General features: G+C 43.9%; 1 protein-coding gene across 1 annotated transcript in view; it reads left to right on the top strand.

Moving 5' to 3' along the window:
• Positions 1–10,244, top strand: part of PDE1C (phosphodiesterase 1C) — a 345,637-nt gene extending 335,393 nt beyond the window's left edge. The window contains exons 19-20 of the mRNA XM_082044788.1: positions 8,298–9,219; positions 9,902–10,244. Coding sequence (XP_081900914.1) covers positions 8,298–8,467 — 170 coding nt within the window. The 3' untranslated portion in view covers positions 8,468–9,219; positions 9,902–10,244. The remainder of the gene's footprint in view (positions 1–8,297; positions 9,220–9,901) is intronic.
• The last annotated feature ends 4,426 nt before the right edge of the window (positions 10,245–14,670 follow it).

The raw sequence follows: 14,670 nt of genomic DNA on the forward strand, positions 1-14,670 counted from the left end.
GTGAAGATTTTGAAGCTAGATTGGTTTAGGTTCTTGAAGGTTGGTTGTTTGCAGGTGTTGAAGGTTGGTTTAGGTGAGTTGTTCTATGCTGGTTTAGGTAGGCTGTTGTAGCTAAGTTTAGGGCCACCTCGTGGAGCAGCAGGCACCCAGCCCAAAAGGCCCAAAGAAGCCGTGGCAAGGGGCCGTGCTCAACGCTGCAGAGGAAGGCAAAAAACCCCCGGAGACGCTTGCTGTCCCACCTGGGGGGAAAAAAAAGCCTTCCTCCCCCCAGCTGCAGGGCACGAGAGGCCATCTTCCTGGTGCTTGAGCAGCAGGCAGGAACCGAGCCAAAAGGGCCCAGAGGAGCTCTGCAAAGTGGTCATGCTCAATGCTGCAGAGGAAGGCAAAAAACCCCCGGGGACCAGGGCCAATCTGCCCCGGGGGAAAAAATTCCTTCCTGACCCCAGTGCTGGCGATCGGCTGTTCCCTGAGCATGTGAGCCAGACCTGGCTCCTTGTCCCACAGGCTGCTCACGCCTCCCAGGACCTATGCTATGCTATGCTATGCTATGCTATGCTATGCTATGCTATGCTATGCTATGCTATGCTATGCTATGCTATGCTATGCTATGCTATGCTATGGTACCCTCCGTTGAGCTGGAGCCATCTCCCGGACTTTCGAGAGTGCCCAAATGCCTAGGACCTTGGGGGCAAGAATCCTTCCTGTGCCTGGTGGGACACCAGTGGGTGTTCCAAAGCACTACAACCCCTTGCAACCCCTCTACCTCCTATTTCTTACGGCTCCTGAGCCTGTTTCCGTGGGGCATGAGGATGGTGAGCTCTGCTGTGCTCCTCCAGAAGGAATTGCCTTGGTCTTGCCACTGCTATCCAGCTGAAGAGGATTTCCATCCATGAGCTGAGCTTGGAAGGTGGCCCTGGCAGCAGATTGTCTTGCAGTAGAGAACTTCCACCAGCTCCTCATGTGCTTCCTGTGGGATGTGTTGGGGCTGCCCCCAGGCCGGCTCTGGCAGTGGACACGGGACCCGGCTGCTCGTTTTGATCCAGCCTGGGGCATTGTGAGTGCTGCGTTGCCAGGTGCTGGCATTGTGACACGGGGGTGACAGAGCCGCACGTGTGCAGCCCCGCCCGCCCCCGCTCCGCCCAGCACCCTTGGGAGGAAGTCTTTGGGGTGCTGGCCCCGAATCAGTCCCTGTACCTACAAGACAGGGGAATAATCAACCTATCTGTGTCCCTTTTTTGCAAAAATACAGTGTGGATTTGTTGCCAGTCCAGCCTCACTTCCAGTAGCGCTACTGCTGTGACCATGTCGCGTTCAATGACACGAAGGTGCCTTCTGGCTGGCACTTGGGGCAATGACTCATTGTGTTTGGACTTTCTCTCCCTTAGACAGCTCCCGCCTCAGTGGATGTTTTGGCACCCATGGGTTTGGGGACTCAGCGGGTTTTCTCTCTTGGGCTGTTTAACACTGGGACCTTCCTACCTGTGTCCTCTAACCATGGCTTGCCCAGCAAACTGTTTGCTAAGGTACAGTTTGCAAATCAACCCTTCCCGTGCAACTATTGATATAGGTATGTGATGGGGACTAGGTATTAGTGCAATATTTTTCAGGTATGGAGCCCTCAGGGCCATGTCAGGGATTATCATGCAGAACTCCAGGCATAACAAAGCTGAATCGTCTGTTCTTCTCTCTTCTCTTCTCTTCTCTTCTCTTCTCTTCTCTTCTCTTCTCTTCTCTTCTCTTCTCTTCTCTTCTCTTCTCTTCTCTTCTCTTCTCTTCTTTCTCTTCTCTTCTCTTCTCTTCTCTTCTCTTCTCTTCTCTTCTCTTCTCTTCTCTTCTCTTCTCTTCTCTTCTCTTCTCTTCTCTTCTCTTCTCTTCTCTTCTCTTCTCTTCTCTTCTCTTCTCTTCTCTTCTCTTCTCTTCTCTTCTCTTCTCTTCTCTTCTCTTCTCTCCCTTCCCTTCCCTTCCCTTCCCTTCCCTTCCCTTCCCTTCCCTTCCCTTCCCTTCCCTTCCCTTCCCTTCCCTTCCCTTCCCTTCCCTTCCCTTCCCTTCCTTCCCTTCCCTTCCCTTCCCTTCCCTTCCCTTCCCTTCCCTTCCCTTCCCTTCCCTTCCCTTCCCTTCCCTTCCCTTCCCTTCTCCTTCCCTTCCCTTCCCTTCCCTTCCCTTCCCTTCTTTCTTCCCTCAGAACCACTTTCATGGACACATAACACAATGGATACAAGTGTTTCTACTTTATTTTATTATTTTATTTTATTCTATTTTATTTTATTCTATTTTATTTTATTCTATTTTATTTTATTCTATTTTATTCTATTTTTTTTCGATATGTTATGTTATATTATGTTATTTCATTTTATTTTCTATTTTTAATTTACTTCATTTTATGTTATTTCATGTTCTGTTATTTCATGGCATTTCTGTTTCTCACTCTGTTTCAGAGCCAATGCTCACAGTCCTTAACACAAGCCCATGTGTAGCCTGGAGCAGGCTGATGCATTCTTCAGGTTAGCTTGAAAAAACAGCCCTTGCAGGCTGGCAAAGGCAAGTCCCAGAGCTGCAGAGAGCAGCAGCAGGAATAGAGGCCAAGCTTTCCCTGGTTCCTCAGAGGGGGAACCTTGAGAATGAGGCGTGGGACTGACCATGCACAAAAGAAGAAGAAGAAGAAGAAGAAGAAGAAGGAGAAGATGGTGATGACGAGTCTGGTATACTGGGTTGTTTTCCAGAGCTCCGTGACACGTAGCGATGACGAGCAGACTTTTTGCCTTCCACACCTTGTTTTGCTGCTGTGCTTCTTGGGCCAGGAGGCACGAGAAGCGCTCTGGTCCCTGCCAGGGGCTTGTGTTGCCCACAGGGAGAGGTGCCGAGCGGCAGCTGTGGATGGTACAGCCAGGCTGGAGCTCTTCTAAGCAGGGGCTGTTTTGGTGGAGGGAGGCTTTTGGTTTTGGTAGCTTGGTTGAGGTTGTTGAGGTGGTTTGAGGTGGTTTGTTTGAGGCAGGTTCTTCTTTGAGGGTGGTTGTGAGAGGCTGATTGTTGAAGGCTGGTGGGTTTAGGTGGCTTGATGTAGGTGATTTTTGGTTGAAGTTATCTTGCGTTGTTTGTTTTAGGTGGGGTATGTGAAGATGTTTTTGTTGAGGTTGTTTTCAGTAGTTGGCTGGAGGTTGGTGTAGGTGGTTTGGTTGAGATTGTTTAGATGATTTGAGGTTGGGTGGTTTAGGTGGGTTATTTGAGGTTGGTTTAATGTGTTTCTGTTTGTTTTCAGTAGGCAGTTTAGGTAGGTTGGTGGATGTGTGTGTTTTTAGGTAGGTTGGTGTAGGGAGGTTTGGTTTCCATCGTTGAGGTGGCTTGAAGGGTTTGTGTTGAGGTTGGTTCAGGTTGTTTGGCTGAGGTTGGTTGAGTTGTTTTTAGGTAGGTTGGGTTAGGTGATTGGGTGAGGGTAGGCTGTTTGAGGTTGTTGAGGTGTTTTGTGGTGGTTTAGGTTGAAAAGGTGGTTTAGTTTGGGTTTCTTGGTAGGTTTGGTTATGGTCGTTTGGTGGTGGAGGTTCTTTTGGTCATTTGGCTTAGGCTGGTTGGGTTGTTTGGGTTGTTTGGGGTTTGTTGTTTTGTGCTGTCTGAGGCTGGTTGTGTGTTTGTAGGTTGTCTGTTTCTCAGAGGCTTCATGTTGTTGAAGCTGGGTTCTCGGAGGTCATTGAAGGTTGTTTGTTTGTTTGTTGGTTTTGGTTGGTTGCTTGAGGTTGATTTAGGTTGGTTCAGGTAGTATGTTGTAGATCGTTGAAGGTTCTTTTTAGGTTGTTGATGGCTGGTTGTGTGAAGATTTTGAAGCTAGATTGGTTTAGGTTCTTGAAGGTTGGTTGTTTGCAGGTGTTGAAGGTTGGTTTAGGTGAGTTGTTCTATGCTGGTTTAGGTAGGCTGTTGTAGCTAAGTTTAGGGCCACCTCGTGGAGCAGCAGGCACCCAGCCCAAAAGGCCCAAAGAAGCCGTGGCAAGGGGCCGTGCTCAACGCTGCAGAGGAAGGCAAAAAACCCCCGGAGACGCTTGCTGTCCCACCTGGGGGGAAAAAAAAGCCTTCCTCCCCCCAGCTGCAGGGCACGAGAGGCCATCTTCCTGGTGCTTGAGCAGCAGGCAGGAACCGAGCCAAAAGGGCCCAGAGGAGCTCTGCAAAGTGGTCATGCTCAATGCTGCAGAGGAAGGCAAAAAACCCCCGGGGACCAGGGCCAATCTGCCCCGGGGGAAAAAATTCCTTCCTGACCCCAGTGCTGGCGATCGGCTGTTCCCTGAGCATGTGAGCCAGACCTGGCTCCTTGTCCCACAGGCTGCTCACGCCTCCCAGGACCTATGCTATGCTATGCTATGCTATGCTATGCTATGCTATGCTATGGTACCCTCCGTTGAGCTGGAGCCATCTCCCGGACTTTCGAGAGTGCCCAAATGCCTAGGACCTTGGGGGCAAGAATCCTTCCTGTGCCTGGTGGGACACCAGTGGGTGTTCCAAAGCACTACAACCCCTTGCAACCCCTCTACCTCCTATTTCTTACGGCTCCTGAGCCTGTTTCCGTGGGGCATGAGGATGGTGAGCTCTGCTGTGCTCCTCCAGAAGGAATTGCCTTGGTCTTGCCACTGCTATCCAGCTGAAGAGGATTTCCATCCATGAGCTGAGCTTGGAAGGTGGCCCTGGCAGCAGATTGTCTTGCAGTAGAGAACTTCCACCAGCTCCTCATGTGCTTCCTGTGGGATGTGTTGGGGCTGCCCCCGGGCTGGCTCTGGCAGTGGACACGGGACCCGGCTGCTCGTTTTGATCCAGCCTGGGGCATTGTGAGTGCTGCGTTTCCGGGTGCTGGCATTGTGACATGGGGGTGACAGAGCCAGGCGTGTGCAGCCCCGCCCACCCCCGCTCCCCCCAGCACCCTTGGGAGGTAGCTTTTGGGGTGCTGGCCTGGTATCTGTTTATTTTTCACGTGTCCCAGGGGGATATTTCTGCTCTTGGTGGTCATGTACTGGGCACAGCTTCTGTGTGTCCCTCATGCCTCCTCTGCCAGTTGGCTCCAAAGGACAAGTATCCTGTTTTTTTCCTCTCTGAGGCTTCACAACTCCTTCTGTAAATAAATGTTTCCTAATATCCAATCTGAACCTTCACTGGTGGAAACTTGAGGTCATTTTCTCGTGTCCTATAACTTGCTTCTTGCGAGAAGTGATTAACACCTGCCACACTACAACCTCCTTTGAAGTTTCTGTAGACAGCAATAAGGTCTCTCCTCTAGTCTCCCTTTCTCCAGGCTAAACAGTTCCAGTTTCCTCCAGTGCTCCTCATGAGACTTGTGCTCCAGACCCCTCACTATACCTCGTCACCCTCCTCTTCGCCCTCTCTAGTACCTCAATGTCTTTACTAAAACGAGGGGCCCAAAACTGATAAGTATTTGAAGTGAGGCCTCAGTAGCACTGAGTATATGGGCACAGTCACTTCCCTATTCCTACTTGCCGCACTATTTCTGCTACAAGTCAGGATGCTGTTGGCCTTTTTGGCCACCTGGACACACTTCTGGTCCATGTTCAGCCAGGTGTCTATCAGCGTCCCCAGATCCTTTTCCTGCAGGCAGATTTATTCTTTAGGTGTTCCAGAGTAAAAACCATGCTTTTCGTTCAGTGACTGTAACAATGACATCAAAGAAAATTACATTTCTGTCACTTTTTGGAAGGCGCATGCCTTTTGAATGAAAATAAGTATATCTGCCTGCTTTAAAATACTTGAAAATAAAAAGATATTAGTGTTTTTCCTTGTCTTGTACTGTTCTCTGATCACAGTGGAATTGCTTCGTAACAAGAGTGTTGCTATAAGAACTTTTACTAGTTTTAAATACTCAAGATGACTCTATAGTTTTTTTGTCAGTAAGCATCATTAACAATAATTTCCTTCTTCCTGCAACACGGCAAAAACTGTTGCATATCACTATATTCCTAGGAAAGTCTGTGAAACCAGGAAAATGCCAGCTAAGATTTTGACTATAGTGTACAATAACTTGGTGGACTATGGTGATGCATCTTCTGGCTTCAAGCTCTCATTAAATGTCCATCATACTCGATTAACTGAGGGCAGACTCCTCAGTAAACATTTTTCTCCTGCTCAGGTTATCCGTGAGTTTGAAGCTCTTGGCATTGTCTGCCTGTTACTTCCAAGTGATCATCTACTAAATAATTGGGTTTTGTTGGGCTCTCTTGTTGACCTCCCACAGTGGATGCCTGGCACTTCTTAGAGTCAGTTTAAACAGCAGAACTTCTGGCAGTATTTGTTAATCCTGTGGTTTCTTGACTCACAGATGAATGATTTAAACTGTGACAAATCTGACATGTTTGTTCACCAGCACTCCTGTATATGTGCCTCCCCTTCTAAACCAGTCTCTCATGCATTAGCTCTGTCTACTGATAGGGGTATCCACCACTGGTAACACAAAAGAATAGCTTCTGGTGTAGTGCCTTAAGTAATTATCTAATCGGAGTTGCGTGGAGTGTTGTAGGCTGCTTTTGTGTTCTGCATAGCGGGGCAAGAGGGATGGGGAAATGAACAATTCCTGTTCTTTCATAAAAGCATTGTACAAGTTGCATTGTTCTCTGGAACCTGTTAGTTGGTCTGCTGTAAATGTGTTTGCAGGTACCCTCAAATCCTGTCCCACTTTGACGTATCTATAGGTAAACCTGAGATGCATTAAATTAATTTTTTTTTTTAAAAAAAAAAAAGAAATTAATGCCTTAGCAGGATCTAGGTTAGAAACTTGTAATAGTTACATCACTCTGTGCTCTTGAGAATCATAATCTATTGAAGCTGACAAAGACCCTGTGAGGTAAATATTCTAATTTCTATTCCCATTTTACACGTGGAGACACTGGGGTGAATGTTACAGGCCACACAAAAAGTCAGTGAGAAATCTGGGAACAGAATTCTAGAGTCTTGAGAGAGAGTCTTTTCTCTATCACTTTGAATCACTAAAGCCTGAAGAAATTAAATGCCATAGATCCCCTTTATTAGCTCCTGTATAAGGATGATAAACAACACTGTCAGTGTTCCAGATAATCCCCCTTAAAGCTATTAGCCAAGTCATCTCTGTTGGCAACAATTCCAGTAAAATTCCAGTTAATCAACATTCTCCCATGCTGAACAATGGAAAATCCAGTGACAGTTTGGCTGAATCCATGCTGAGTACAGAAAACGGAATTAATCTGAAAAGTGAATGTGCCTCAAAGAACAGTAACTCACCTGGATATTTTTCAAGCTTTTAATGAATGTCAATCTAGTCTAGTTGAGAACAGGAAAGACTATGACTGTGCATAAATCTGGATGTGTATTTTCAAAGTTTATGAAAGCCATAGTTTTTTTTTGTTTCCCAAGACATTTTAGAGTACAATTAATCACTCAAGGAATTTAACAAGATGAGAGTGTGACTGTTATAGCATTTGATGTTAGCTAGCTCACAGAGGGGAATCTTTTTTACTTCTTAGAAGTCATGCTGAGAGCAGTGACTTTTCTTTTAAAGTGCTTATCATGCTCATTATTGACTTATTACTTGGTTATTTGGCAAATAATAACTAAGCATAAGAGGAATACATTTTAGCCATGTAGACATGTAAGAAAACAAGACATAGATTCAAATAGAGTCAAGAAGTTGAGAATAGTCAGATTAATATGTAGCCCACTTGTGACTTTCACAATGGCCTGTAATTTACTGGAAAATTATATAAAACTACTCAGATCCGTCTATTACCGAATTCTGGAAAATGTGATCTCAATCTGTATTTATTGCCTTAAAATGACCTTTTAAAATTATATTTTGAAAACAGTGAAAATGTACATGTAGATAGGTAAGTATGGAGTTGCTTCTTCATTTAGACTTCTCACACTTTCATCTTCTGTCTAAACTGTTGTATCCTAACCTTCAGAACGTTTTTTCGGACTCACCTGTGTTGCTTTAGTCTTCTGGGATGTCTGAATAAGTGCATGATTTCCAGATCAAGTATTCTGAAGTGCTTAATTGCCCAAATTTCAATTTGGGAAATGTCTATGTTTCATTCTAGAGTTTTGCATCTATATTAATGATTTATATTTTTATGTTTCTTTTTTCCTGAACCTTTTCCTAACCCTCTGTAACTACCCATTAACCTAAAAGGGTCCTGGCTCTCAGGCTGAGAAACCCTCCTTTGCACAGACAGGCTGTGCCAAGTGGGATGGACACAGCTTCTGAGGAATTCATTTCTTGTCCACCAGCAAATGAATGCTAGGCCTGGTAACCAATGATGTTCTTCCTTTGTCACCACCAGCCATCAAACCTCAGATGCGTCACCTCAGGAGACCCACTCACAGCTCAGGAGACTATTTCCCAGCCTTCCACAAAAAATCAGAGGAAAATCTGGCAAGATTTAAGCTGCTTGACCAGAGGGGAAGGATGAAGAAGATCCAACATATTTCCCAGAGCTGGAATACGAAATAGCAGAAGAGATGAAGAGGCATCTTCTCGAGTGACACTCCTCACAGGCGGACAGAGGGCATTGTGTAACCATTGCACAGGCCATACTGCATTGTACAACAACTACAATTCTAGATAAAAGCAAATCTATGATTTAGCTAAACAATATTATGGACATTTTGTTAGAAATGTTCTCAATAGCCTTCTTATTATTGCAGCATACATCCACTTAGTACTGAAATATTGGGCTTTTACCTTAAAAGAAGTAATTGTATACCACTGTCTGCTGTCAAATTAAGGAAAACAATGCTTTCCTAGATTATTTAGCTCCTTATGGTGTTCTCAATGTGACCTTCCACCTGCCACAGGTAAGACAATAACTCCTCTTTCAGACAGCATGGGAATGTTTTTTCTTGCCCAGCTGTACTGAGAATAAATGTCCTCTTGTCATAGTGTGATAGGTATTAAGGAGGATAAAGGTAGAAGCTCGGAGTACAAAAAGTCCTCTCACTTGTCTCATTGGAAAAATAAGACAGCATTAAAATTGTGCTTTGCACAAGCTCTGATGAATGTTAAATAACACTGATTGTCTTTTTGTGGCATAAATCAATCTGAGTTTGAGACCATGTGTACTTTTGGTGCACAGAATGTCCCATGGGCCTAATTATCACAGCTGAACATGCCTCCTTTGAAAATGTTCTCCTCACCCCCAGATTTTACACCATGAGAAACAGGCCCCTCGTGACTTATGTACCACCTCAGCTCTGCCTTTCCAGGTTGGTGAACACTGTCCTGTTTGCGCTATACTCTCTTCCTCACTGCTCTTCTCTATATTTTTTTTTAATCACTTTTTGAAAGGAGAGGGGAAGCACTGCACACTGTACTCAAGAAATCTATAAAATAATGTAATGGCACATTCTTTTTGATCTTCCATGCCTTTCTGAATAGATTTTGAAGTTGAACTTTCCATTTTGAACCTCCTTGAGCACTGAGTAGTAGTTTCTGTAGACTTATCTATAATAATTCTTAGAGAATACATAGTCCAAATAGACATACGAAGTTGGGGAGTTGGGGTTGCATTGTTCTGCAATGTTCTCCCTGTATGCATTGTTCTGCACTTACAGACATTGAACGGGTGGTTTTGGCAATTACACTGAAGTAAGCTTCCTCCTCCACTACTATTACTTCTTTTTCTTCTTTCTTCTTCTTCTTCTTCTTCCTCAGTTTTTACCTTAAACCCTTCATTTCTGTGCCCTGCTTATTTTCTTCTTCCATCAACAGCTTTTCCAAATCACATTTTCTGGAGAAGCACATTGAACAGCAGAGAGGATGATTCTCCTTTATTATGAATGCTGACCATTTCATCCCACTTTTTTTCCCCCCTTTCCCTCATTTAACAACTTGATTATTTATCCATGTCAAGATTATATGTTACAATCTTCTCTCAATCCACAACAGCTCAGTAACTTTGACAGCCTTTGGAGGACCTTGTCAAAATGGAAAACTGCAAATCTTTACTGGCTCCTCCAAGAAAGTCTCAAAGATTTATTATTTTCCTCTGTTTTACTATGTGCTTCATGTTTGTGGCATAGACCTCAACCACCATCAGAACTTGTGACTCCGGCAGCTGAGCTTGGTCACTGCCTAAACCAAATGGAAAGAAGAATGCACTTTAAAGCCTCCTGCTCATGGAAAGTGATTTATCTCTAGGAATTACCCAAGAACTGTGTTTTGCTTATAGAATACCCTGGAATGTTTTAGACAAATAGGCTGTATAGAAATGCAAAATTATACTATCCTTTCAAACACATTTTCTGTCTGTGTCATTTCCTTCCCTTAGGACACCTTTGGTCAACTCTTTATCTAACAGAGTCCCACCTGACTGTTCTCTGAAAAAGTGGACAGTACTTGGTCACTTGCAGAAGAGGAACCTCATGTTTTTTTGTCTTTCATTGTTACTGAGGTTATTGAGGTTACTGTTTTTGTGTCACTAGCGTCTCACAAAGGGAATTATTTTTGTCTTCACTCTCATGGTCTGCATTCTCTTCTTCGCCATAAAGCAGAGATAAGTTGAATTTACTGCTGTGTAGTCAAGGCACAGGGAAATTAAATTACCTACCTGAGGTGCCATGGGGACCATATATGGCTCCTTAAAATTTAATGTAGTTCTGTTGAGGTTCCACTTTGTTCTCACTTTTCTCCAGCCGAGTCCATGCTGTGCCAAGTTGCTGTCTACTAGAGTGGCCTCTACAAAGTGTCTATTCCCCCAAGTGGTTTAGAAGGTTTTTATTTTTGGGGGGTTTTTTGTTTGTTTAGGCTTTTTCGGTTTTGATTTTTGTTTGTTTGTTTGGTGTGCTTTGGTGTTTGTTTGGTTTGGTTTTTTTTTGGGGGGGGGGGTGGTTGGTTGGTCTTGTTTTGTTTTGTTTTGTTTTGTGGAGCTGCAGAAGGTAAAGAGTGCTGGCAGATATTAATTTGTATTGGAAAGATATCTCAGAATGTCTCTTCCCTCTCTCGAAGCCTGGAGCTATTGGCCTAAATGAAATGTTGCACAGTGGAGGAGAGAGGATATTTGTGCAGACTGCTCCTTGTAAATATCAGGTGCATCACAAAAATAATTCCCAAGCAAAACTGATTGTGCTGATGGCATCCAGTCTGATGTGCAGAGCTGCGTGATGGAGCGGATGGGCTCATCCTCTCAGTCCAACCCTGACACCTAGTGTACACCAAAGGGAAAATTTCCAAGTGTGAAGTTAAAAAATTAAATCTGTGTTATTTGGGGGAAGTCTGGCTTTGCAATGCACTTGACCTTTTTCTGCGTTTACCATTTCTGAGGTAACCACTTGCTGCCAGCATAGAAGTAAGTCTGAGTAATCTGCCTCTTTTGGGAAGTCGTATGATCTCAGACTTATCGTGCCATTTAGACTTGTTATAAACTACTCATTACAACACTTGCAAATTTAACCTTTTTTCTGCTTAGTCCATTTGTGAACTAAGTCTTTGCTCTAATCACTGGATTGCTTTGCTATGGAAAGAAAGTTTGGTGCTCTGTTTTTTGAGAGGGAGTTGTTGGTTTATTTTCTTAGAAAAGGATTAAAGTCTTGATTAAAAATTTGAATGTTAAAATACACAGTGAGTGAGGCATAGGAAGACACTTGAGTATTCATTCCTTATGTTTTGTGTATTCCTATGTCTACACAAACAGGGACAGGAAAGGAAGACTGGCTCAACTTCCTTAAGGGCAACTGTAGAAGCCAGAGCAGAGATGGAGGAGGAAGAGGGAGGAGAAGTTGTGGCTCAGCAGATTAAATGGGCCTTTCCAATTTTATTAGGCCCTGAGGTGGACAATTGGGTTTGTAAAGCAAATTTTGTTCTGGACCTGCCATGTCCCTCTCCTCCTTTCTCCTTCTTGCTGAGGTCTGTTGTTCATTTCTGTTACTCAAGTATCTGGCCAGCAGATCCTTCTGGCCAATCCCTCACTATCCTTCTCCATGTACTACTCCCATTACCCCAGACTTTTCTCCTGATCTCTCACAGACCTGCTAAGCATCACTGAGCAGCTCCCTTGGTATGGATCCTGGGCTATAGTCACAGAATTGCTGAGACTGCATGGCACCTCTGGAGCTGGCCAGTCTAAATAGGGTCCACTGGAGCAGGTTAGTCAAGACCACATACAGTTTGGTTTTGAAAACCTTCAAGGATGGGGACTGCACAACCTCTCTGGGCTATCTGTGCCAGTTCTCTGTAGTAAAAACTTGTTTACTTATGTGTAAATGCTGTTTCACACATTTCAGTTTGTGACTGCTGCCTGTTGTCCTATCAGTGGGTACCACTGGGAAGAGCCTGGCTCCCTCTTCTTTACTTCCTCCCATCAGACATTTAATATATTGATAAGATTCAGAAAAATAAACCTGGGATAGGTATAACTTTGCCTCAGACCCTATGACAACCTGGGGGCCTAAAGCCTACTTTGAGTGTTGGAAAAGACTTGACTTGACAGCCTGGAGAAATCCAAAGCTCATGGCAATGTGTCTCGCAGTTTTAAATACACTGCTTGCATTTTACAGGATCATTGCACCTGTATGAATAACCACAAATGGTCCATCAAAAGCTGTTCTTTTATTTCTGGAATATGCTTTCTAATTTTGCTGCTGCTGCCTGTCTGTCTAGTCGTGTCTTTTCAGGATTGTTCAGGATGTCAGGTGTAAGGATGGATTAAGCTTCCCTTCACAGCACCTGGGTCTGACAGACTGACGTGTGTTCCTCCTGCAGGACCAGGAGCCAGTATCATGGACTAGAAACTAGCTTTTGATGTTCACCCTTTCTATTTGTAGAACTAGATTTCCAGAGTACTGGTATTTCTGTTTCCACCACCTCACTCTAAGATGTCCGTGGCTTTCAGAGGGAGGTAAGGAACAGAATAATCTGTGTTTATGAACTTACCCAAATACAAGTGAGAAGCCAAAATTTCTAATGTGCTTCAGTGATGTGTGCTTTTGATTTTTGCTTGTAGATGCAATTGCTGGGCAGTCTGTCTGTGTGCAAGAATACTGTAAGGTCATGTGTACAAAATATGATTTCAAGAGGGAGGAATGGCATAGGACATTGAGGAAGATAATCTGTTATGGTACCTAAACACATCCATTAATTTAAGTGGTCAAAGCATTATACGTTTATCAATTTGTTAATCAGTAAGACAAAATTTCAACCAGACAAAATTTCAGTGGGAGTGTTGCTAAACTCAACACGTGCAAATGGTGCTTTACTGTGAATATAGTGTGAGTTAGTAATAGTATCATGAATGTTGCTTTGTATTTGTTTCTGCTGCAGTTTATCTGGGCAAATCACTTAACTTATGGACCACAGTTGAAACTTGCAAGTCCATTACATCCCTTTGTCCCAATTATTTTGTATATGGAGACTTGTCCCTTATTTTCTAGGCAGAGGTTAATTGAGAATTCGCTCCAAAAATGTTAACCACTAACAACCTCCCAACTCCAGTCAGTCTTCTATTCACTGACTGAAGCTCTTAATTCCCTCTACCCCGCTGAGGCCTTGGACTGGTTGTCCTGCCCAGTGCAGACTTCTGGGGTGAGATGTAGTTCCAGCTAAATATCTGAATGCAAGCCAGCTACTAAGCCCCCAAGGCAGTCAATACCTATCTGCAGACAAAGTGACTTCAGTCTGGAACATCCCAGTATTAACAGTGCTTAACCTGTTTCTGTGCTTTCCATTTCCTTCTGATTTTGCTGTAATGGCCATGGGGGACCTTCACGGACACTGGGTACAAAAGCGTTTCTGCCCCAGAACACACCGACTCCAACCATTTGCCTAGGAAAGTAATTTGTGCAGTTTTAGTACTATCTAGTATTAAAGGGAGAGTTCAGAGCCTTGAACGATAATAAATAACACAAATAAACCACGTCCATGCTACTGTGCAGTCCACACACAGTTCTTCAACTGCTGAATGCTTTGTTTGGGGGTAAGGGACAGTGTTTATCTGATTTGAAAAACCTTGTATCTTATTCCCAAGTAAAGTAACATTTAACACTTTCAGTGAGTGCAATGAGGCAGGTGAAAGCTTTGAGAAACAATTCAGTGTGTAGCTTCCCAGAAATATTGTAAAAACTCCTATTTACTTAATTGATGAAGTGAAAAATTACTTTTTGGTCAATCATGTTGCTCCTGGATGGAAAAACAGTAAATGCTGAATTACCAGGCTATGAATATGCAATTTTAAATGAACTGCAGCAAGTGATGTATGTTGCAGGATTTTTATGGCTGGGCTTCAAGTTGATCTATACAGGGATGGTAAATTAGGCTGCTGTGCCATCAGAGATGTCACTGGGACCATAACTCCTCTTTGACGAAGAAAATACAGTGCTAGGCTTAAAAAGAGTGCTGCTTTTTTTCACATTAAGTTGTGTCAGCATTCCCCAGGCTTGGAAGCAAATCCTCTTTGGAGCAGTGAAGTCAGTCACATCCCATTTGTGCTCCTGCCTTGTGTTGTTACGGGCCTTCATGTCTAAAAACGTACATTTTCATAGATAATCCATTGCTGATGTTCATTTGAATCTTTTCAGGACTCCACGCCCTCACTCTTCCTGTATTGTGCACTGAAAATATTCACCAACTTGACTGGTAAAGCTAGACTCAAATCACACGTATTTCTTGTCATATACTTGCCGTGACACACTTTACTGAATTAACTATGACCTTATCTCTCTGAT

Source organism: Streptopelia decaocto (genome assembly GCF_964273445.1).
Source record: "Streptopelia decaocto genome assembly, chromosome: 2".
Lineage (NCBI taxonomy): Eukaryota > Metazoa > Chordata > Aves > Columbiformes > Columbidae > Streptopelia > Streptopelia decaocto.